At 41.4% G+C, this 26,133-nt stretch overlaps 1 protein-coding gene across 4 annotated transcripts in view; it reads right to left on the bottom strand.

The window, feature by feature from the left end:
* Nucleotides 1-16,044, bottom strand: part of FHOD3 (formin homology 2 domain containing 3) — a 942,952-nt gene extending 926,908 nt beyond the window's left edge. For all 4 annotated transcript variants that reach the window (XM_030204545.1, XM_030204553.1, XM_030204563.1 and 1 more), the window contains exon 1: nucleotides 15,546-16,044. In XM_030204545.1, coding sequence (XP_030060405.1) covers nucleotides 15,546-15,710 — 165 coding nt within the window. In that variant the 5' untranslated portion in view covers nucleotides 15,711-16,044. The remainder of the gene's footprint in view (nucleotides 1-15,545) is intronic.
* Nucleotides 16,045-26,133: the final 10,089 nt, after the last annotated feature.

Here is a 26,133-nt window from a genome sequence, read left to right as displayed (position 1 = left end):
CGACAAAGATGAGTGTTTATCAGCCTTCAAGGTCATTGAGATCTGCACAGCAAGTATACTTGGATGTACTTTCACGACTGAGTATAGAACTACCATATTCTATGTTGCAGGCCCCATTTTATTCATTTATTTATTAGGATTTATTTACCGCCAGCTTGAAGGAATTCACTCAAGCTGGTGTACAGTAAGAATAAATCAAACATGAGCAACAGACAATTACAACAGTAAAAATATTCAAATAGCAATACATTTTATGGAATAGCCTACCATTAAAGCTGAAACAAATACAAGAAATTTAACAGTTTACGCAAGAGCTAAAAACTGACTTTTTTGTGCAAGCTTACGGAGTTGAGAAAGGCTAAAGATCATGATGGCAGTTAGTTAAAATGTTTTAAAATTTTTAGTATGTTTTTATGTTGGTAAATTGTACTTTGTGTATGTGAAAGTGTAAACCGCCAAGAACTGTTGGACTGAGTGGTATAGAAGAGATTGAAATAAATAAATAAATTTTATTATAATCAGCTGCATGGAGAGGCTTGCCTTTCAATGATCTCAAGATATTTAGGCGTTTTATTAAAATGTGGCTGTTTCCAGAAACATTCTCTAGCAAAGCTGTGTAGTGCTGTGAGTTCAGATTATGCTCCATAACCATAACTCTGCTTAATTTAGGATTAAGTAATTCTATTTATTAACACAAATTATACATTGTAATTTGCCTTGGAATTATATGTTTTGTATTTTAAAATTGATATGTTATCTATCGCATTACAGTTGAACCCCGATATAACGCAACCTGCAATAAAACAAATCCACGTATAACACAATCATGTCTTGGCTCCTTTATTTTTACACACACCTCCTTTTGCAACACATCAATTTTTGGTTCAATTGTGTTCATGTTCTATTGACCCCCCCCCCCCCTATAATACGACCCTATGGGGCCCTTTTACAAAGGCACACCAAAAAGTGGCCTGCGGTACTGTGGGCATGTGTATTGGATGCGTGCTGGACCATTTCTCCACTGCGTCTGGCAGAAAAAGGGGGGCTTTGGCTAGGAAATGGATGTGCGGTAAAATTAAAACCAGCGTGCGACTATTTACGGCCTGAACCTTTAACACCACCCATTGACCTAGCACTAAGGGCTCCAGCGTTACCCGCGTGGTAACCGTCCAGCTTGCGCCAACTGCTGATTAATTCTGGGAATACCCCCGCGGTAGAAAATAGAAAATTATTTTCTACTGCGGGTTTTCGGTGCTCGCCAAACTCGGAATTACCTCCAGGCACAAGTGCTAGCCGGGCGGTAATACCAATTTGATGCATGCTGCACCTGCATAGGCCCTTACGTGCCTTTGTAAAAGGGCTCCTTAACACGATGATATTTTATGGATCCTAATCATAGCATTATATTTACAATTTATGGGATATAGGCTATTTCAACGTAATATGTCTATGCAATCTACTGATGTATGCCAGGGATCTCCATTTACTGATTTTGACTGCATCATTCAATTTCTTTACTAAGCTCTTTTATTGAGGGGTCCTTTTACTATGCCACATAAGCGTCTACGCGCGCCAAATGCACGCCAGACTGGAGTTACTGCCCGACTACCGCGTGGCTCTTGCAGTAATTTCATTTTTGGTGAGCGTCCAATATGCGCGTCTGAAAAATATTTTTTAATTTTCGGTCATGCATAACGGATGCACGCCAAGTGGCATTTGACACGTGTAGGTTATCACCGCCCAGATTCCTTACCGCTAGGTCAATGGCTGGCGGTAAGGTCTCAGACCCTAAAATAGACACGTGACCATTTTGATTTTGCCGCACGTCCATTGTCATCAAAAAAGGTCTTTTTTATAGGCGCGCTAAAAAATGGATCGGCACGCGCCCAAAACCCACAACTACACTACCGCAAGCCATTTTTCAGTGCACCTTAGTAAAAGGACCCCTGAATTTTTAAAAAATATGATTACTATTTATGATTTTTTGACTTGATTGCCATGATATACTACCTACTTTCTTATTGTGTGCTATGCAACTACAGAATATTTTGGGCAGTAGTTCATCTTACAATCAGGCAGTGCCAGCTGCATTGATTGAAAGTATATAAATACAGTATGGGTTTGGTAATGTCACATGGTTTCTCCAGTACAACCACAAGGGCGTTTGACCTTGTTCTGATCACTGCTACTAACCTCTCATTAAGTAAGGAGATAGAGCAAACAGATGATGAGCAATGGGGTCCCACTGATTGTTTTAATAGAGCTGTTTTGTGCATGGTTACCAATCACATTCATATGTAGCAAAGATCTAAATCAGCTGTTCCCACAGTTTCAAGGATTAAAATAAACAAACCATTAAGGCTGTGGGAGTTCCCACAGCCCTACTACTGTAAGGATCTATGAATCATACATGTGAAAAACAAAACAAAATGAAGAAAACAAAGCTCTTTGTGATGTCAGGGGATTGCCATCGCTCATCCCACTAGTTTTCCTTGTAGTATATTAGTTAAGGTTCCTGTAATATGGATGGCAACCTGCGGGACCCTTTTACTAAGTCACGTAGGTGCCTACGCATGCCCAAATGCGTGTCTATTTTGAGTTACCGCCCAGCTACCGTGTGGCCCTTGCGGTAATTTCATTTTTGAAATGAGTCCTCTACGCGCCACGGAAAATATTTTTATTTTCTGGTGCACGGGCGGTAATCGGATAGTAATTGGCAATTTACATACGTTGACCATTACTGCCCGGTTACCACGTGAGACCTTACTGCTAGGTCAATGTCTGGTGGTCTCAGGCCCAAAATGGACGCGCGGCAATTTTCATTTTGCCGCACATCCATTTTTAGCAAAAATTTTAAAAAGGCATTTTTTACAGGTGCACTGAAAAATGATTCTGCATGTGCCCAAAACACACATCTATGCTACCACAGGCCATTTTTCAGTGCGCCTTTGTAAAAGTGCCCCTGCGTCTCTAAAGGGATGAAGTGATATCTGATTAGTATGCTATGAGAAATCAAAGCAACTTTTAGGAACAGTCTCTATCATCTGCGACAACTACACTGTCTCTCATGTCACAGTGGTTCATGCCATAACATCAAGGCTGAATTACTGTAATGCACTCTACACTGATCTGTCTACAAAGGGTTTGCACCAGCTCTGACTGATTCAGAATGCTGCAGCAAGAATGACAGAAGGTTGTAGGTGATCTGTTTATATCACACCAGTTCTGCAAAAAAATTCACTGGCTGCCAGTGCAATACAGGGCTCAATTTAAAACTCTGATCTTCAAGAATCTTCAAGGGCTTCCAGGATGGTGTTTTTGAACAGCATCCACGCCTGATGTAAATGTTTGACCCTTGCGGCCGTTCCTCTAAGGTTTTTTCCACCATTCTTCTCATCCTATATAATAAAAAGCACCTCCAACATTCTGAAACTGACTCTGTGGCACTGTGGCGTTCGTAAGTCTGTAGTTCAGCGTTTCATTGGCTCTCACTGTCCCCGCCCTCACGTCGAGGAAACGGAATGCTGCATAGTTGCCAAGCAAACAAACGTTATGTCACAGGAACGAAGAACCAATCAGACAGAACGGAACTTGGAGGAGGGAAGTGGAGTGGATTGAATCTCTAACAAACAATTCTCACAAGTAAGGAGCTCTTCTGATGTGGTTGTTAAACTGATTGAAGGGCCTGAACAAGGAAAACTTTTACCACATTGTAACACAGTTTACACAAAAAATATTGTATATAAAGAAATCTTACACATGTAAACAACAATTATATTCAGAATACAACCGTGGAAACATTAATGGCAGGAACTCATTACATTGCTAGCGCCCGTTTCATTGCGTTAAGAAACGGGCCTTTTTTACTAGTTTTATCATAGTCTCCTTTTTTAAAGTTAAACGCTAACGTATTTGATTTCCTATGTATACTTACTTCAAAGCTAATATCAAATCCGATCATATTATGATCACTGTTATCAAGCGGCCCCATCACCATTACCTCTCGCACCAGATAATGCAACCTCACTATCGGGATGCCCTATCTTCCCTGTTTTGCTGATATCTTTGAAAGATACCTTATCCCAAACCATGCGCTTTTAAGCGACTGTTGGCCTTCCCCCCGTTTCAGTTTACAAAAATAGCAAAGAGAAAAATAATAAAAATATAAAAAAGAGCAGATGAGATAAGATGACAGTACCAGGAAATTAATTACAGTAATAATTTACTACAAAGAACATTGGAGACACAAGTAGAAAAAACAACGTGGCCGATATTGAAAGCAAGTTAACTGGTCAGGAATAGCAGCCGACATTAATTCGCCCCTGTTAAATCTTGATATTCAGAACTTAGACCTGCTTTTTATGCTGCCTTGCTTGGCTGCTAAGCCTGGCAGGTTATCTTTGCCTGCTAAGCCATGGCTGTTTAAGTCTGAATACTGACTTAACCAGTCATGTGCTAGCTGGCATTGAAAAACCAGGATATTCAATGCCGGTCACCTGAAATGACTGGACATTGAATATGCCGGTTGAATGCAGGCAGCGGGCAGTCAAAGCACTGCCCATTGCCTGCTGAATATTGAAGGGAATATTAAAAAAATATTAAGGGCTTCTTTTACAAAGCCACACTAGCAATTCCCATGCTTGGTAATCTATGTGGGTGCCAACATTGAATATTGCCAGCACCCAAATAACTCCCAGCTTTTTTCTTCTCCATAACGCTCCTGTGGGGCATAAAAACACAAGTATTGCCATACTGGGACAGACTGAAGATCCATCAAGCTCAGCATCATGTTTCCAACAGTGGCCAATCCAGGTCACAAGTACCTGGCAAGATTCCAAAACAGTACAATATATTTTATGCTGCTTATCCCAGAAATAAGCAGTGGAGTTTCTCAAGTCCATTTTAATAATGGCTTACGGACTTTTCTTTTAGGAAGATATCCAAACCTTTTTTTAAACCTTGCTAAGCTAACTGTTTTTACCACATTCTCTGGCAACGAACTCCAGAGTTTAATTACACGTTGAGTGAAGAAATATTTTCTCTGATTCGTTTTAAATTTACTACTTTGTAGATTCATTGTGTGCCCCCGAGTCCCAGTATTTTTGGAAAGAGTAAACAAGCGAATCATGTCTAGCCGTTCCACTCCACTCATTATTTTATAGACTTCTATCATAACTCCCCTCAGCCGTCTTTTCTCCAAGCTGAAGAAGCCCTAGCTGCTTTAGCCTTTTCTTATACGGAAGTTGTCCCATCCTCTTTATCATTTTTGTCGTCCTTCTCTGTAACTTTTCTAATTCTGAATCCAAAATGGCCGCTTAGTGTCTGCTTAAATTGCTTTGAATATCGGGCGGAGACTTGCTAACATCTGGTCTAATGTGTCTGCCCAGATGCATTAATAACTTTGTTTGGGTTGGAAGTAGAGGGAATAACATTTCTTGGTATACAAATAACAGCATTCAGCCTGATATTCAATAAAAGCTGAGCTCCTAAATTTATGCTCCTAAAATTTGTGCACTACTTTCATTCAAACTTAGGGCCCTTTTACTACGTGCGTCCAACGTGTCAGTTTGGAACTACCACGTGGCTACCGCGTGCCCTGAGTGATAATTCCATTTTTATGCGCATCCAATATGCATGGCAGAAAAATGTTTTTTATTTTCTACCACGTGGCGCTAACCTGGAGGTAATCAGCAGTGTACGCGCGCTGATGATTACTGCCCAGTTAACGCGTGAGTCCTTACCGCTAAGACAATATGTGGCAGTAAGGTCTCAGGCCCAAAATGGATGCGCACCAATTTTTATTTTTCGACCAAAAAAAAAGGCCTTTTTTGCAGGTGTGCTGAAAAATGGACCTGTGTGCGTCCAATACACGTGCCCACAACAGTGCAGGCCATTTTTTGACGCACCTTAGTAACAGTTTTCAGCTGAAAGTTCATCATAATTTAAAAGCTTAAGGGCTCCTTTTACCAAGTGGCGGTAAAAGGGGGCACTGCCTTTTACCGTCACCAGTACAAGGGGTTTTTTTTCCTGAAAAGGAGGGAAATGGCCATGTGCTAATCCAAAGCATTGGCGAGCGGCCATTTCCTGAAGGAGCCTTTACTGCCGGTAGGGGCTCCGGCGGTAATCAGACAGTGATTACAGCCAGGTGCAAATCCCCCTTCCCATTTTGTCATACTGGAAATTGCGCGTGGTGAGGGCAGGAGCTGGGAACCTGGCGGTAGAACCGAATTTCTGCATGACAAGCCCGTGATAGGCTCATCGCGCTTCTGCAAAAGGGACCCTAAGAGTTGCTTTTATAAATTCAGGCCTCCAATTTATTTGACTAGATTTATGAGCCTAGTGAAGCTGGATATTTCTATCAAGATGGCTGAGGGAATGGGCTGTACCATAAGCTAAGAAGGAACAGAGAAACAGAAGAGGAACTTTGGTAATTTTTGACACTTGAGATAGTAGGAGGAGGCAGATTAGGTTGTTAGTTTGAGTTGAGCAAACTGGGCATAGTTCTACATGAAATGGAAAAGGAGAAAGCGCTGCAGCTAGTTGCTCATGATTTATTTATTTATTAGGATCTATTTAGTGCCTTTTTGAAGGAATTCACTCAAGGCGGAGTACAGTAAGAATAGATCAAGCAAGAGCAATAGGCAAGTACAGCAGTCAAAATATTCAAATAACAGTACAAAGTATGGCGTGACAGTATACTACTTACAATGTCAACACAATATGTAATAGAACATTATAATTGATAGTGAAGGGTAAAGCAAAGATGGAATATATAGATAGGTAAGAGAGTAAGAAGAGTTAAAAAGTAGGTGACCGATTTAGAGAAAGTTGCACATGAGGTCAGGGAGATGGTTAAATATTATCTCAGCTAGGGTAGGATTGGATAAACATGTCTTGCTGCAGTATGTGCAGCCCGAGTCACTCCTTGTGTGTGTGTGTGTGTGAGTGAGACTAAAACTTTGGATACTTCTTCTGATAGAGAATCAGAATGGGTGGGTTCAGTGGCGCACCAAGGGCGGGGCGGTGGGGGCGGTCCACCCCGGGTGTCAGCAGGTGGGGGGGGGGGGTGATCCGCTGGCGTCGCAGTCTCCACCTACCTTCCACCAGCTCCGACGACAGACTCTTCTCCTGCCACCCGGCCTGCACCCAGCTTTTTAAAAAAATCTGTGAAGCGCCTCACGTCTGCGCTGCTGTTAATGAAGCAAATCGCCTCGTTGCGTCAGCCCCTCCCTTACTCTGTCCCACCCTCTGATGTAACTTCCTATTTCTGCGAGGGCGGGACACAGTGAGGGAAGGGCCAACTCGACGAGGTGATTTGCTTCATTTACAGCAGCACAGACGCGAGGCGCTTCACAGATTTTTTTTAATGGCTGGGTGTCGGCCGGGTGGCAGGAGAAGAGGGTTGCCTGTCGACGGAGCTGGTAGGCAGGTGGGGACTGGGTCAGGGAGGGAGGAGGCTCAGATGGGAGAAGGGGACTGGATTTTGGAGGGGGGTGTTAAAAAATGACCAGTCCCAGGTTGTCAACTACCCTAGGTACGCCACTGGGTTGGTTACATGTGAATGAGAGATTCAAGAAAAGCAGACAAGGTGAATTGCACAGTAAGGAAAGAAAGAGTACAGTTCCTATCACGAACGAATCATATAAAATAATTATGCATTTTCTAATCCTCTCTCTTTAACTAAGTGCTATAGTTTTATATAGTTTATTGTTCAACTTGATAATCTGCTTACATTTTAACAATGGAGTCTCGAAACAGAATACAATAAGACAGTATACAACATATACACTACAATTAAAAACAAAACAAAAAACAAACCTAACCCAACAACCCTCCCTTCAATTACAAAATAACCAAGCCTTCAAACCTCTTCTAAACACTGTATAGAAGGATTCCTCCCAAAGAACAACTGGCAAATAATTTCACAATATAACCTCCGATATATAAAAGCCATTCTCTGTGTATCTTCCAACCTTAGTTCTTGTAAATAAGGTAATCTCAAACAATACAGCTGAGAGCAGTGTAAGAAGTACCCTAGAGTATAATCCTCCAACAACAGAGGTCACATTCCATGAAGGGATTTAATTCAAGAATGCTTTAAGTTACAGTGCCTGTATGGTGGAATGGTCTACCTAAGGAAATTAGATAGGAGAATAATGTCAAGAAATTTAGGGGTCCTTTTACAAAGGTGCGCTGAAAAATGGCTTGCGGTAGTGTAGGCGCAGGTTTTGGGCGTGCAACGATCCATTTTTTAGTGCGCCTAAAAAAAAGGCCTTTTTTAAAATTTTTGCCGAAAATGGACGTGCGGCAAAATGAAAATTGCCGCACGTCCATTTTGGGTCTGAGACCTTACCGCCAGCCATTGACCTAGCGGTAAAGACTCACGTGGTAACCGGGCAGTAATGACCTTCACATGCCAAATGCCACTTGGCACGTGTCTATTACATGCACCTGAAAATAAAAAATATTTTTTAGATGCGTGTATCGGACGTGCGCCAAAAATGAAATTACCACAAGAGCCATGCGGTAGTCGGGCGGTAACTCGTAGATGCTTACATGCCTTACTAAAATGACCCTTTAAGAAACAGCTGAAAATTTGGCTATTTACAGTTTAATATAGTGGTAAAGTGATGGTAGACTTCCTGGGGGGGGGGGGGGGGAACGCACTCGGTTTCCATTGTGTTTAACGTTGTTTTAAATTTTGTCTACAGGTATCGTTTTTAAATTTATGGATTTAATGTAAACTGTTTTATACAGGCTTTATTGTTTGTAAAGCAGTATATAAAAATGTTAATAGTGATATATTTTTTTATTTATTACTAACGCTTGATATACCACCTCCACCTACCACACGATAGTGCTTACAGAGTTCAGAGACATAAATGAAATAAAGGAAAAAGAGAAAGTAGAATAATATAGGGAATAGGGAAAAAGGAGACAGGGGGAGGAAGGAAAGAGGAAAGAAATGGAGGGCAAGGTCTAAGTCAGAAGAGCAGGGAGGAGGACAAAGAAAGTCTAGATAAAACACACCATAGGCATAGAGGTAAATTCTATAAATGGCACCTAAAAAATCAGCGCTGAACCCCTCCCCCGCTTAAGCTGTATTCTATAAGCCATGCCTAAAGTTCAGCGTCATTTATAGAATAAACGCTTAAATGGAAAGTCGCACGTAAATTTAGGTGTGGCCATTTGTACCAACAAAAACATGGTGCAAATACCCACGCCTAAATTTACATGCTGAGCACCGTTATTCTGTAATTACATGCGTAACTCGAAGACACACCCTTGTTCCACCCCAAAATGCCCATAAACCTTCCATTTCCAAACCCTCTTTTTTGGAACATGCGGAAATTTGAGGCGCAGGAACTTTAAGCACATTGGTCCCAATTAAATCTAGTGAGTGCCAATAATTGCTTGTTAAAAAATCAGTTATTGGCACTAATTGGCTTGTTGCTCAACTAAATTGCGCATGCAAATCAGGAACGCCCCTACATTTGCTCACACAATTTTTGGCAACCTTTACAGAATGAGGGGGATACTGATTAAAGATAAACATATGATCTTAAACTGTGTCTGCTTAGACACTGGCAAACAATGCAATATAGACAAGAATGGAGAAATATGATCCCAACTATTAGAATTTGTGAAAATATGAGCTGCCACACTCTATATAATCTTCAACCTGCGTATCTGAACCTGTGGTGAAGCGCAGTATAATGTGGCATTACAGTAATCCAACTTCACCATACTAATGCATGTGTTATGGATTGAAGATCCTGCAGAGACAAATAGGGACACAGGCACCGGATCAAATGCAGACTATAAAAAGATCTGACATCAGTAAAAATGTAAGTCTTAAAAAATAGCTATAAAGGAACCCCTGCTGCTGTTACTGGGTACAATAAATAGATCATGCTTCTTCCAAAAAACCTATAACAATTCACTTTTCACCTCATCCAGTTTCATCTTTTGAACATAAACATTACTGGATATGGCATTTAAACAAGTGGGAAAAGTCACTCTAATCAGATTTTAGGGAGTGGAATATCTAGCAAGAAAATGGAGTTGATAGTGCCTCTGTTCATTTTGGATACTGTGGTCAGTTCAGAGGGCAGCTACTAAAATGAGCAGTAGCCAGTGGGGACAGACTAAAAAATCTCAATATGTATATTTTGGAAGAAAGGTGGAAGAGGGGAGATATGATAGAAATATTTAAATACCTCTGTAGCATAATTGAGGGGGATACTAATTAAAGATAAACGTACGAACTTAAACTGTGTCTGCTTAGACACTGGCAAACAATGCAGTCAAGAATGGAGAAACATGATCCCAACTATTAGAAGGCAGGTCTCTTTCAATTGAAAAGAAACTCTAGAATGAGTGGGATGAAGGTGAAAGGGGAAAGACTCAGGAGTAATCTAAGGAAACATTTCTTTACGAAAAGGGTGGTGGAAGTATGGAACAGCCTCCCGGTAGAGAGGGAGATGAAGACTGTATCTGAATTCAAGAAAGCTTGGGACAAGTACATAGGATCTGTAAGGGAGAGGAAGAGATAGTGGATGATATAGATGGGCAGACTGGATAAGCCATATAGGGCCAGATTCTATATATGGCGCTTGAAAAATCTGCGCGGAAAACATTTTCGTCTACGTGCATTCTATAAGATTTAGGTGCAGTATATAGAATACACTTCATTGATATCCCAGCACCTAAAACCACGTGTCTCCATTTACACCAACAAAAACTTGGCGTAAATCCCTGCACCTAGATTTACACGCACTGGGCCATATTCTATAACTATGCTTGTAAATTTGGGAACACCCACAAAATGACCATTTCCCCGCCCATGACCAAGCCCCTTTTGAACTGCATACATTAGAAGTTAGACACTGTTCATTACAGAATCTACTTACCGAGTTATATGTGTAAATTCTAATTATTGCCAATTAGTGCTCATTATTGCTTGTTAAGTGCTGTTATCAATGCTGATTAGATTGTTAAGCCAATTAAGTTACACACATTGTTATAAGAATAGGCTTAGATTTCGGCACGGAACACTAGCTACAATATATAGAATCCGGGGGATAACTTTTGTCTGCCATCATTTTCTCTGTTTCTCTGTTTATATGAATCCAAACCCCTTTAACGGTTGCCAATGGGGCAAATTATTATTATTATTTATTGCATTTGTATCCCACATATTCCCACCTATTTGCAGGCTCAATGTGGCTTACATAGGTTTGTTAACATTGTCATTTCAGGATATAAGATACAGTTAGTGATGTGTAGCGATTAGGAAGGGAAGAGAGAAGAAGGAAGGAATATACACTAAACAGATGAGGGTGGGGGGGGGGGGGGCAAAATTGATCTGTGGCACTCCTGCAAAAATAAAAAAAATACGTTTTTCTTCAGATACTCCATCCTCTCTGTCTGTACTGCAAAACATCTTTCAGCCAAGAATGACCTGAACCACTGCAAAACTACACCTCCAAAGCCCTGTAATCAGGCCAGCAGCAGAATAGGATCAACAGTGTCAAATGCTGATGTTAAATCAAGCAACACTAGCAACAATCCTTCCCCTGTTCCCCCTGTACCCAAAGAGAATTTTATTATTCAACCAACTCTATTTCGGTACTATGAAAAGGTTGAGATCAGATTGTCAAGGATGCATAACCGCAGCATGCTTCAAAAATCTTCCAGCAGTCTTAACACAATTTTCTCACAGATTTTACTGAAGAAGGGCACATTCACAACTGGATGATAATTCCTAACATCCACGTCATCAAGTGGTGAACATTTCAACAACAGAATTACTTCTGTTGTTGAAATGTTCACCACTTGATGACGTGGATTTTACTTAACAGCCCGCTTGAATGAAACTGAGAATTCCCTCCTCCCTCAGTGAAGCACGTACAAGCCGCATCAACGGGGACAAAGCACATCTTTCAAACATTTCACCCATCACTCCACATTCCTGTTTCATCACTGTTTGACATCAGCTATCCACTCCCCCCACCTCCACCTCCACCTCTACCACCACCACCTCCACAAGTGCTCTAACACTTTCATACCAACCACACTGCCAAGCCTTCAAAACAGTTCTGCCCTGCACCTGAAGTAACAGAACCCTTGTGGTAACCTTTGTGGGAAGGAGAAATGGATTACTGACAAACATAAGTATACATAAGCTTCAAGAAGAGGCTAAAAACCTCTCTCTTCCCAAAGACTGCTTCATAACAATCCATTGACTTCTACCTCCTAGTATCATCCATTATCTTTTTCTGTAATGTTGTTGGTCTCATGCATTACACCAGTGGTCTCTAATTGTTCTCATACCTCACACTAACATTATCGGCTTTTGTCTCACGTAGAATGTAAACTGCACTGAAACCTGGAAATGGGATATTAGCAGTATACAAGAACTGATTTGATTTGAATGAGTGTAGGATTTATGAGATACAGGAAGAAGACACTAGCGGTGATAGAACTTTTTTCTTGCATGCCTTTTAACTGAATTCACATTGACATTCTGTCATATTTGGAATTATTATTATTTTTTAATGAGAACGGTGCTTGGTAGCCAGCTGTGTAAGTACTGTGGGTGCTTGAACACCCCTCCCCCCCCCCCCCCGATATTGAGGAAACGTTTTGAATGTGTCTATGGAGGGGTAATTTCCTTTGGGTTTAGCACCACCAATCATTTTGAAAAGTTGTCTCCTACTATGCTTGAGTCTCTTGTTCAGTTAAACTTGTCTGCACATACTGCAAACTGATTTCCTAGCACTATTCCTTAAAAAATAAAAAACCTAGCAACCTGAAGCACCACTCTAAACCTATCCCGATGAGTAGGATAACTGCTGAAACTTCAAAGTGATGAACTGTACAGGTACACTGGATGTGACCTATACAGCCATGAATGCATAACACTATCAGCATGAAACCACTGTCTAGAAAACACTCCTAAACAGATTATGGAAACTTATATCATAAATGCCCTATTAGTTAGGAAGGCTGAGCCAAAGCCACCAGTCAGGCTGAAACATGCCAGTGCTGAGGAGAAACTGGCCAATGGGAGATTTCTCAGTGTGCCAGTGAGCAGGATTCTGCTGCCAAGCTGTCTTGTGGGCACAAGCCTCTCGCTATTCTAGTTAGGTTTTGGCATCTTTTTATGCTGGAAAATGTACTTCAAATGTACAAATTTAGCTGAAGCTGTTTTCTTTGGACTTTTTCATTGGCCCAGAGGCATCATTAGAGTTTTTTTTTAAGAGTATGCAGCCTTGCAAAGGTTCACATTCAGCCAACTTGAAAGCATAAGGCAAGTGAAGGCAGAAGATGAGTGTGTCACTCCAGGGCAAATCAGCAGGGGCTGAATTTGTAACTCGATTTTCCTTAAAGGGCGGTGTAGAACATATTTGTACAGTTTGGCCTCAGAGCCCCAATTATGTCAGATGCAAATAAAGGTCGACATAGAGAAATATTTCCCTATTCTAACAATGGAATGACCTTCCTACCCCAGAAGAAGTGAGCATGAAATATTGTGTCCTACTGCAAACAAACCAGGGGACAAGAACAAGCAAGTGCCCACCTTTAATACACTGCACCTAGTGTTGTTTCTAGACGCATCAACTGAAAATCAGTTTCTACATAATCGAGAACTCATTCCGCATATTATGAGCAAGGAAATGTATATAACTTTGCAAGGCAGATGAGCTTGGGGGGGGGGGGGGGGGGTGCTGCTGCAGCTCTTCACATGGATAAGCAAAGCATCAATTCCTCATTCCAAGAAAAGCAGGCTTGATGCTATTTTTACCACAGCTCTCCACTGCAGTGGTTTAACTCAGAAACATCCACAAGGGCAGCTCAGTCCTAAGCCTCAATCCCTCTGCACTGCAGCCTGCTTCTTCCCTATCTAGCCAGCTGACCAGCTAACAAATGTGTTTCCCAAGTTTCCATCAAAATTTAGAAAACCTGGCTTTCAACTCTGAACTGAATGCATTTTAGGAAGTCTGTTTTTTTGGAATCGTTTCTCAAAATGCAGTCTATAAGTTTCTCTGGTCCCGAGCATTTCTTTACTGTAGGACAGATGTATCCACCCAACAATTTGGGAGGGGGGAAGCTAGCTGACCGTGGGAAGGATCTTAAGAGGCTTTGAAAGGTCATGTCCTACAGGATCCTCGGCTGCTTCAATTAAAGGTATCACAGCCTACACAAACTCCACTGCTTTAAACTACCCATGGATTACTTATTAAGGGCTCACACTGAGATTCCAGCTTGCAGTGTGGCTGCAGAAATACAGGACGCAAAGCTCTTTAGACTCTTTACCATGCTGACGACACGCTGTTAACTGCAAGCTGGGTACAGAAGAGATACTTTGTATTTCACAGATTCAAAACTAGTCAACCGGCAAGCCGACAGCACTTTGAGGAACTTGCCAATGAAAAGATAACTTTTCAGCCGTCTGAGAAGCGGCTCAAGAAGCAGCAGAGGGTCTTTTTCTGGGTTGTTTTTTTGGGTTTTTTTTTTAGCTTGCTTTCTTAAATGTTTTGAAGGGGTAGGGGAGAGTTGCGATGTTAATTTTCTGGCACCAAAGGCCGGTTTCTAAATGAATGCAAAAGCACAATCCTGTGGGGATATCCTTGCATCTCATGTCACATTCTTTTAAACTACAAAATCCTCGCACTGTAAGCTGCACCATGGAAAGCTTTCTGATTCCTTTATTTTCTTTGCAAATTAAGCAAAAAAAAAAAAAAAAAAGCCTTCAAGTGAAATCCTTCCAGACTAGCTCTAGTCATTCTGCCCTGCAGCCAGGCAACACTATGGGAAACTAATCTTGTAAAGCAGAAAAGAAATACTGCAAGTTGCTTGCAGATCTCTGTCTCAGTAACCCAAAGATCCCCTTTTACTTTTTTTTGTCTGTGTCATTGAGTGCTGAGGGAGCCAGAGGAGCCGAGCAGACAGCAGAAGAAGGAGTTGAAGAGCTCCTGTGAGCCTCTCTCCCTGCAGACAGATTGCGGTTCTCCTGCCGCTGCAGCTCTCTCCACTTAACTTTCAGCAAACTCCACCACAGATTGCTGGTTTCCTAGAAAAGCCACGTGCACTGTAATTTTTGCAAGCCCTGTCTTCATGTTCCAGTCTCAATCAATGCATTATTTACTTTCAGAAGTTTTTTTTATTTTGGGGGGGGGGGGGGGAGGAGGGGTTTCAGAACCGGAAAGGCAATCTGCAGTTTTATCAGCAGGACAAATCCTACTCTTTGAGTGCTGTCACAATTCAAGAGCACCAGGAAAGAAGAATGCACTGCTGGTGAGACTATAGTATTTTAAGAGAGGAGCAATGCATCTTCTGACTTTGGGGCATTATAACAAAGGGGGGTGGAGTGTAGAGCAAACAGTTAAGACACTGAAGAAGGGCACTTTCCAAAAGATCTATGTATGATTGGGTAATCTGGAAAGTAGAAATATATAACCATGCAGTTTTAAAATTAAGGATCTTATTCCATCCCCCTCCCCCCCCCCCCCCCCCATACACACCCCCTTTCATCTTACCTTGTGAGGGGCTCTGAGCAACCGGTGCACCCCCGCAATCTGATTGATGAGGGGGATGTCCTCCCTGAAAGTATACAGCGGAGGTCGGGTAGGCTCTGGAAAGTTAGTACTGTTGAAAGGATCGGTGTCATCTAGAAACTGGACCCTGCAAACCAGCGTAGCCATGATGTATCCATGCAGCAAAAATAATAATTAGTAATAATTTAATTGAAAAAAAGGAAGTAAAAAAATCAAAAACCTAAGCCCAAGTATCTTAAGTAGATCCGTAGGATGGCAGAATGATTCGTCCCCATAGGGCAGCAGGTTGCAAACTTTCTGCCTGTTTCCTCCTCTGGTTTAGTGAAAGCTGATTCTGTTCCTTTTCCAAGCAAAATTTTCCAAATCCGAAACAAGGGAAACAAAAGGGAAAAGTGCGATATCCCAGGGTGATCCGAGAGCTTGTTTGAATGCAAGGTGCCAGGGAGACTCAGACCAGACAGAAGGAAGGAGAGAGAGGACCCGCTCTCACGGGGCAGAAAAGAGACAGAAGCACAAAGCACACTCACTGCAGCTAAACAGCAACCACAGCACTGACGTCTCCTGGGTGCCCTCAAGTGGCCACATCTTGCTTTGCTTCTCTGTTTTCTTTAAGGATTTTTGTCAGTTCTGTTTTAGCAGGGAACTGGCTTAATGAAACCTGCCGGGATTACCTAGTAGTCCAGTGAAAGGTATAACATGTCCCATTTTAGACATTTATAAAATGGCAGGACAATTTTAAATGTGTTATCAAGGCAATGCATACAGAGGACAGTGTTTGAGTGGAGCTTCAAACTTAACTGGACAACTTTGTTCAATGCATATATTTAGTGAATCTACATGAATAGGTGGCAGTGCTGAACATAGATGGAACATGATGACCAGGACAGCACAGTCACAGTGAGACAGTGATGCAAAATGGTTCCCTGTCTATTGTCTCCTCTGCAGTAGCCACAGCACAGCGGGCATCGAGATGGCACCATTAGGGGGCATGTTGCACATGTGATTCCAGCTTGGGATTCCCACTATAGGTATAGCAACAATGTTCCACTGCTATATATATAATTAGAAATTACTGTTCATGCAGTGCCCTAACTCTGCCCAGGCACTATCCCCCGGATTCTATATAGCGCAATTTAAGTTGCGCATACAAATTCGGTCGTATTCTGGATTTGTGTGCGCAACTTAGCTAACTAGTTAATCAGCACAGATAATTGCCAATTAACAAGCAATTATTGACACTAATTGGCATTAATTAGAATTTACGCACACAACTGTCTAAACGTATTCTGTAATGTGATGCATTTAAGGGGGGCATGCCCATGGGTGTGGAATGGGCGGGTCAAGGGCATTTCTAAAATCTATGCGCATTGTTGTAGAATACACCCGGTCTACACCTAATTTGGGTGTCAGCATTTACACCTAGTTTTACTTGGCATAAGTGCTCATGCATAGTCTATATACTTTGTGGAAATTTAGACATATTTTTTAAAGTACGCATAAATGTTTGAAGCAGTCCCCTTAGATTCAAAACTATATAGAGAGGAAAGTTCCCACTTAACTTTCTTTCTGGGAAGTTCTGAGAGAAGAGGACATTTCTCTGGTAAGTGAACATTATTTTGCTCTGTGGTTTAGAAACTTAAAGATTGGAGTTTAAAGGAGGAATTGTAGGTTATTGATAGGTAGAATAAAACAAACAAACAAATCCATATCCTTTCCCCCCTATTTTTAAAACTTGAACTTTGTACCACAGCATTAACAACCTCTAGCAGGCACAGCAGGGCCTAGTTCAGTCTTAAGGAGGAAAAAAAGAGACAAGGAAGCATTATTAACTAGTTTCCATAGCGTACAACCCTTTCCCCATAGTTTTCAACTAAAACTTTTTCTAGAGGTAGAAATTTAACAGCCAAAGAAAATTAAAAAAGATTGTAGCAAGGTTCAAATTTTGTTCTAAAAGACAGTTATTTTCTGTTCTTTGGCTCCTGGAGAGGTAGCACTGCTACTGACCTAAATTAGGTGTTAAGGTGTGAGGAAGTAGAATATTTGCAAAGGTTATTAAGGGCAATCAGACTAATGAGTTAGCTTGTACTTTCTGTCACAGCCTTCACCAATGACAAAGAAACACTCAAGCTAAAAAATATCTTCAAAAAATCTATCAAAAACAATTTACAAACTCCCAAAGAATCGAGACACTCTGGCACCCCAACGTTCAAGCACACTAATGCAGTGGAAAAAAACCTCAGTTGAACCACCCAGCTGACTGCAGTTCTAAGGTGTGGGCCCGGCTCACCATCATAGGAAAAAAACCTCCACTGACTATGGTGCAGGAACTTTAAATAAAGTGAAAAAAGAGAGTCTATGAGGCTGGGATCCAATCACAGGAAAAACACTTGTCAGACATCAAAACAATATTCTGGTTTAGGCGTAACATAGTATTGAAATGATACTCATCTCTCATTACTCAGTCTTTGTGATCTTAAATTGAAAGCCCACCAGCAGTCATATATACCCAACAGGGAATCCCTGTTTCTCCAGAGCTACGTCAGAGGTAGCGCTAGGAAAAGTAATCCTATGTCATAGCCACTGGAGTCACAACCACCAGTGGGTAACTGACAAAAAGACGCCAAGCAATGCATTTAAAAGGCTCAAGGCACAGCCTCTGATGGCAAAGGACAACCAATCCCCACTATATAAATCAGCAATGACGTCAAAAAGATCGGCCTCAAAAAAAGGCCCATCTTTCAACCCAGACATTCAAGCCATCGGGTTGAAAAAAAATTATCCATTTCTGTTCCAACTGTCTTAGAGAGTTTAAAATCTCCCTGCCACTGTGATCGATCCAATTTTAACAAAACTATGCATCGCAAATCATCAAAACGATGCATTAATTGATTACAATTCGTCACCATTGGAGCTTCACTCTTATGAGTCTTTAAACATGAATGATGTTCCATCAGCCTAATTTTCAGGGCTCTAGTAGTCTGTCCAATATAGACCAAGGCACATGGACATTGAATAAGTTATACAACCCCAATAGATTCACAAGTAGTATAAGATTTCAATATGCAGTTCTTACTGGTTTTAGCATAAATGTAATACTTCTCCACAATCATAATATGACATACAGAGCAGTGGCCACATTTAGTATGTTGTCCATTCCCCATAGCAAATTTCTTCGATGTCCAAACATCATTGGGGCTTAACAAATCCCCAAGGTTACACCCCCTTTGGTAAGAGAACAAGATGTTCGCTTATCCAAAAGCCGGATGTACTTTCAATAGTGTCTTCTAACAGCATGACTAATTTTCATTTCATTGGTATTAAATTTAATTACAAATGACAAAATGTCATCTTGTTGATGCACTGCTTTATATTCCAATAATGATTCCCTCGGATTGAAAAAAATGCACTTTGGGCTGCTTTTTTCACAATCTGTTTAGGATATCGCCATTGCATAAATTTATGAGTTAATCCTATGTTCCGTTGTTTAAATTCGGTATCAGAGGAACAAATCCTTCGGTATCGCAAAAATTGAATAAAAGGAATGTTGTTTTTCATGTGGGGAGGATGCATACTGGAATAACACAAGACAGAGTTTCTATCAGTAGATTTGGAATATACTGTAGTGACAAAACCCTTGTTTGTCTTTTCAACCATCACATCCAAAAAAGCAATCTTATATTTGTTGACAATAGCTTCAAACTGTATGGTGGAATGGCGAGTATTTAGATATTCTACATATTCTACAAACTGTTGCAATGCTTCCTCAGTACCAGTTCAAATAAAAAAAATATCATCTATGAAGCATTTCCAACATTGTATATATTAGAAAAATGTTGAGGTATATACCCATCTTTCTTCAAAAGCAGACATAAACAAATTTGCCACAGTGGGGGCAAACGTTGCCCCCATGGCAATACCTGATACTTGCTGGTAATATCTGCTATCAAAAATGAAAAAAATTGGAGCACATAGCCACTTTACTGAGTTCCACTAGAAATTTCGAAGGAACCATATGCGGATGAGGACATTGTTCAGTCACCTCCAGAATAACATTCAACTACTCATTCTGGGGTATACTGGTATATGGAGAACATGCAACTAACCAAAGTCCATTGCAGAGAAAAAAAATCTCTGTCATTTCTTGTAACACTTGTAAAAAGTGTGTAGTATCCTTTAAATATTTATTTATTTGTTACATTTGTACCCCACATTTTCCCACCTATATGCAGACTCAATGTGGCTTACATAGTACCGTCAAAGGCGTTCACCAAGTCGGTTCATAACAAATACAATACAAATACGAGGTTATATAGTGATCGAGTGAGGTAGTTGTGAAGGGTCGAAAAGGACTGAAGACTGTATGTTGTCCAGCACGATCATTGGTCATGCTGTGCTGCTAGGTGGAGGGATTTATGTTGGATCGTTGGGGTAGGCCTTTTTGAAGAGGCTGGTTTTTAGTGATTTTCTGAAGTTCAGGTGGTCATGGATTGTTTTCACAGCTTTTAGGAGTCCATTCCATAGTTGTGCACTTATGTTGGAGAAGCTGGATGCATAATAGATTTGATTTGCTTACTTTATTTTTGACTATTAGATTGTAAGCTCTTTGAGCAGGGACTCTCTTTCTTCTATGTTTGTGCAGCGCTGCGTACGCCTTGTAAGGCTACAAATAATGCTAAATAGTAGTAGTAGTAGTAAGTTGTTTTGTATTTAAGTCCTTTACAGTTTGGGTAATGTAGGCTTAGGTATGATCGTGATAATCTGATTCTGTTTCTTATTGGTACATCTATAAGGTCTATCATGTATCCTGACTACACCATGTATAATTTTGTGGACCAGAGTGCAGATTTTGAAGATGATCCGTTCTTTGATTGGAAGCCAATGCAGCTTTTCTCGGAGGGGTTTGGCACTTCCAAATCGGGTTTTACTATATATCAGCCTGGCTGCTGTGTTTTGGGTGGTCTGGAGTTTTTTTTTGCGAGTTGTTCTTTGCATCCCGCATAGATTCCGTTGCAATAATCTGCATGACATAGGACCATTTATTGTATTAGGTTTCGAAACGTTTCCCTTTGGAAGAAAGGTTTTACTCATTTGAGTTTCCACATTGAGTAGAACATTTTCTTTATTACAGAGTTTACTTGGCTCTTGAGAGTAAGGTTGCGGTCGAGTATGACGCCGAGTATTTTTAGGCTGTCTGAGTTGGGGACTTAACAGTAGCCAAACATGGTTGCAAATGTTGGTTTTTCTCCACTGCACTAGTGTGCTTGAACGTTGGGACATCAGAGTGTTTCGATTCTTTGGGAGTTTGTAAATCGCCTACACCAATAACATATAGCCTCTAGAAGGCACAGCAAGACCTAATTTAGTCTTCATTTATAGTTGTTTTTTCTAATTAGGATAACAAGGGAGGAGTGTTCTTATAGAGTTTTAATTAAATTTCATTACCTTCTAAGAAGAAAACACTAAATAAATCACACAATATATCATATAAACCAAAAACTTTTTTTTACTATCCTTTATACCTTTGCAAGTTTTAAATTATTGAAAAATTCAAAAATACTAAGATGGAGACAGCAGTCCAGCAGTGAGACGGGTGCTATCCAGTTTTTTTTACATTGAGTTTCACATGTATATTATTATACTGAAATTGGGTTCATATAGCCTGAGTGAAAGGTGTAATACAAGGGTTAACCTACTAAAACGGCATATGGGTGAGTATGAATATAAAGTGTGCAAACATCCAAAAAGAAAACCTGTGTCCTTCCTAGCTTAGGGAATTGTTTCAATTTTTTTTTTACATAGCTAGAGGTTAGAATGTTTATGGGAAAGAAGTGCCAGGAGACTGTGTGTGAATAGGGAGGAAAGGGTACGAAGAACATCTTGTGAAAATAAGGGGATTTGTTCTCCATTTTTGCTAGAAAATTTTGTGTTGAAGTGAATGCTGCATAATTTAAATTAGAAGTTGAGTACTTTGTAGTCTTTTATAAGAGGAGCTAAGCTGGTGGGCTTTGTTGGAGATTGTTGCAAATTCTCAACAAATTATGGTTGGAGTTTGTCACTGAGTCCACACACATTTCAAATTAAGGAGATGCTTAATACAGCTTTCTTGATTCCGTTGTTAATGTGCTTGTTATGAACCTGAGTTTTGGATGCCATTGAAAATGTCATAGAATTGAATTAGGGCTGCCCATATTATAATGTGGCCAAAGGTTTTGAAGGTTTGTTGGAATGGATTTGAAGGTCCCTTTCCTTGCATGCCTGGGAAGCACTCCAGAGAAAAGTAAAAATAAAAACATGCTCAGTTTGTTGGTCCAGCACACCTTGGGGGCATGAGATTTTTGTTAGGATACTGGCTCCCATTTTTCCAGGATGTGCTGGATGAAGGACTGTAACTCACAGTGGGCACTCAGAAAAGACATTGCCTCAAATGCAATGCTGTATGAGGTGTTCACACATTGTACCCGAGTAGATTAAATATTGTATAATCAAGTTTATGAGTGATTTGGTTAAGAAAATTAGTTGGAACAGTAATGATGAGGGCAACATGTGTTCTTTTTGCTAGGATAACTGTAATCCTCCTTAAGAGGTTAAAATATATATATATATATTTATTTTTTTATTTACCTGGGGGGTGTTTCTGGATGTTCTGGAGTCTTCGGGCTGTTTTGGCTCCCACAATCCATTCCGGGCTGTTTGGGAGTCTCTGGTAGCTAGTAGCTGCATTGGTGGTCAGTGGACGAATGCCAGTGCACTCCAGAGATGTTTCAGGGTCTATGGAGTGGAAGACATGTCAAGCACGACCATCTGATGTGCTTCCCAGCTGAGGAATGAGCCTCTCGATCTGGAACAGTGCAGGAAAATGGCTGGCTTCGGCCTAGGTGCATCCCCAGAGCATGCGTGTTTTTTTCACTCATGTACGATGGCACCTGGGAACACGACTAGACCCAAACTCAAGCTGGGGGCTCGATTTTTGAGCTGCCCAGCTAGAGTTCTAGATAGTTTTATGTTTTCTTTTTTTTTGTTTGGGGCTCTGAATTTGCTGGGGGTCTATTGGGACTCGAATCAACGGTGGGCACCAGGTTGAGGGATCTCAGGGATCAAGGTAAGGGGTCAGGTAGCCCAAGGTTTTGTTTTATAATTTGTGTTTTTGGGAGCTGTTAAGCTGGAAATAGAGGTTAATAATCACACAGAGATCAAACACATGCATCTAACCTCTCAGAGATCGTCAGCCCTTCTGACAGGTTAGATGCATGTGTATGAGCTCTTTGTGACAGAGAAGGTTTAAGCTTTATAAAAAAAAAACCTGACAGCTATTTTGAAAAGTCAGTAATCTTGACTCTGGGGTTTGAATGAAAGGTGTAATACAAGGATTAGCATACGGGTGTAAAACACCTTTCACTCTGGGGTTTGATTGAAAGGTGTAAAAGAAGGAGTGGCATATGGGTGAGTATGAATTCAAAAAGAAAACCTGTGCCCTTCCTAGCTTAGGGAAGCAAGTGATAAGATAGGTTCCTAAATTAAGAACTTTTGTTTAAAGTTTTTTTTTTTTTTTTTTACATAGCAAGAGGCCCAAGTGATTCCCTGTTCCAAACAGAAAGTGTAACTGGATAAGACAGGAAGTTAGACTTTCTTTTTTGAGTTATGTTTACTTAAGAGTAGTAGGTCAACGTTGCAGAGAAAATGCTGGAACTCATGAGAAGCAAAGGGCGCCACCATTTCAAGAAAGACCAAAGCCTAAGGCAAGACAGATTAAAGCTAAGTAAATACCTGCATGTGCGAAAAGTGGGACTTTGGGATGTCTGGAAAGCTTAATTAAGTTTTACTTACCTGAAGTGTTAAAGTCCAGTTTTCCAGAGGAGAATACTGAGGTGACCTGCAAAATAAAAATATCACTAAGAATCATTTTCTTAAAAAAAGGGCGAGGGGGGGAGGGGTCACGTGATGGTAATAGCCTGAGCGGACGTCTGTTGGCTCGGTTCCTCTCCCCGGCCTTCTCTTAACATTCTGATAAACAGCTGAACTCTGTTGGAGGCTGGAAAAGGCTGCCGGGGCGGAGGAAAAAGGGGAATGCCGGTGAAATCGACGCGCCAGGGAAGAGACAAACTGAACACGGTTACAAAAAAGATGGCGTCGCCGGCCTCCTCGCCGCAAGCTTCCCCGGCGGCATTAGGTATGCGGGAAGATACAGTACATGTCACCATGAGGAACCTGTCCCAGCTTCTAGATGATAAGCTGGCAAAGCTCCACGAAGGAGTGGCGGAAATTAAAGAATTGTGGTAGGCCATGCGGTGAGGATCCAGCAAGCAGGAGAGCGCATTTCGGCGCAAGGACTTGTTAACTGCAGCAGAATCTCGTATAGGAGCTCTGGAAGCCCAGGTCCAAACTTTGACTGAGGAAGTGGAAGATCAGGACAACAGGGGGCGGTGAAATAACCTACGCATAATTGGGGTCCCTGAAACAGTGCCGGAGAGTGAACTCCGAGAGCTGGCTGAGAACTGGATACTGAAAAATCTGGGGCTGCCTTCGGAGGTGGGCCGTGTCATTGTGGAGCGAGTACACAGAATCAGTGTGAGACGGGAGGATTCCAGAAAAGCGAGACCGGTCATAGCTAGATACCTCAACTATGCAGTTAAGGCCAAGATCTTAGAACTGTTCAAAAGACAACAGGTGATCGACTACAATGGCACCCGACTGCTGCTCTTTCAGGACTTTTCAGTTAGAGTAACAGAACAGAGGAAACTTCTAGCACCATACTGTTCACAGCTGTTTGCAAAAGGTATTACATTTGCCTTTCAATACCTGGTGCGGGTGCGGATCACGCATGAAAATCGCACATTTACTCTGACCAAAGTGGAAGAGTTAAAGACATTCCTGGGAAAGCTGCCACAGGAATAGGGGCCACCTCTGGCGACACACCATCTTTGTTATAGCAGAGAGAGAGATGTTTAAAGAGCAGTAAGGATCCATAATATGACGATGGTAGTGAACACGGGCTCCTGCAGATATGGTAACATTGAGACTGTTTATGAGACCAGGGCAGAAACAAAAATCGATGGCCCTTTCTGCAGAGGAACGCTATATTATGGCTAAATGTTATCAGGAGGAGTCTCAGCGGTTGAGCCATGTGGCCGGGACATGGAGAGAATCCTGGACAGATTGGCTCTGCAGGAAGGCAGCAGATAAGACTCTTAATGGGGAATAAGAAGAAGCCCGTTAGAGGGCGAAGTGTTTCAGGTTAAATGCTTATATCGTTGAGAAGTTGTTTTTTCTAAAGTCAACTTGAAAAATAATTTACTAATTGAAAATATAGATCCACCACTGACATTCTGTTATGTTTTACAACTCAAACGTTTTCACTTCAAAGAAATACATTCTTTCAGAAACAACATTGGTGTCTGACTCTTTTTGAAAAAATCCTGTAATTTAGTTTATTTCCTGCACTGGTTAAGTGTACAAGGTTAATGACTCGGAACCACCTCACCAAATTTGAGCAAGTTTGAGATAACTGGCCACAACTACTGGGTAAAAGAGCTTGCACCTTATTCAAGTGTGGGGGAGGGTTCATTAATAGTAGGGTTTTTCACTGATATTCAATGAAACTTGCTTAAAACTTAACAACACTACAAGACATCAACAGTGGCATGAATACCTCATGAAACCAAAAGAAGCACTAAGTCATTCTGAAAAGGGCAAAACATCACACACAGTTGAATGAAGACCCTAAAACAACAGGAGAGGGTCACAGCAGCAACAACATTGGAATGAAGATCCCCAGCATCAGGAAGACCCCAAGGCACTGGGAGACGGGTCAAGTGGCACCAACATTAGTATGAAGATCCCAAATCCTCTGGACTCGGGTAAAGGACAAGCAACAGAGTAAGAGTTGTGTCTGGCAATGAAATTGTTTAAGGGGTGCATGAAGAAATTGCATGAAGAAAATGCTACTATGCAAGTTTCTCCATAGAGAACTTTCTCACTTCCCTTCCTCTCCATCCATGGGCAGCATTTCTTCCCATCTCTCTTCCCTTCCCCTCAATCCATGGGCACCTTCTCCTCCCTTGTCTCTTCCCTTCCCCTTCATCCATGGGTGGGATCTCTTCCCTTCTGTTCTCCACCATCCATGTACATTTCCCCTCTCTCTTCCTCTCTGTTTATGTCCAGCATCTCCCTTCTTTCTTTCTTCCATTCTCCATTTCTAACATCTGTCCCTCTCGTCCCCTGCCATCTAGCATCGCCCCTTTCTCTCTTTCTCTTCCCCAACCATCCTGCATTGCTCCTCTTTCTCCATCATCCATATCTCTCTCTTCCTTCTCACTATCCAGCATTATCCCTGTGTGTCTCTCTCCTCCAACTGTCCAGTATCTCCCCATCTCTTCCCTCTCACCTCTACCCAGCATTGCCTCATCCATCTGTCCCATCCCCTAACCATCCAGCATTACACTATATCTCCCCCTCTCCCCAACACCACCACCACCACGGAAACAAAACCATCATCCCACGTTTCCCCATCTCTCTTTCTCTTTCCTCTACCCCCAACTATCGTATTGCCTTGTCCCCCCATATCCTGCATGGC

The sequence above is a fragment of the Microcaecilia unicolor genome, chromosome 1 (genome assembly GCF_901765095.1).
Source record: "Microcaecilia unicolor chromosome 1, aMicUni1.1, whole genome shotgun sequence".
In the NCBI taxonomy this organism is placed as follows: Eukaryota; Metazoa; Chordata; class Amphibia; order Gymnophiona; family Siphonopidae; genus Microcaecilia; species Microcaecilia unicolor.
The sequence above is the reverse complement of the archived record's forward strand: the minus strand, read 5'-3'. Positions and strand labels throughout refer to the sequence as shown.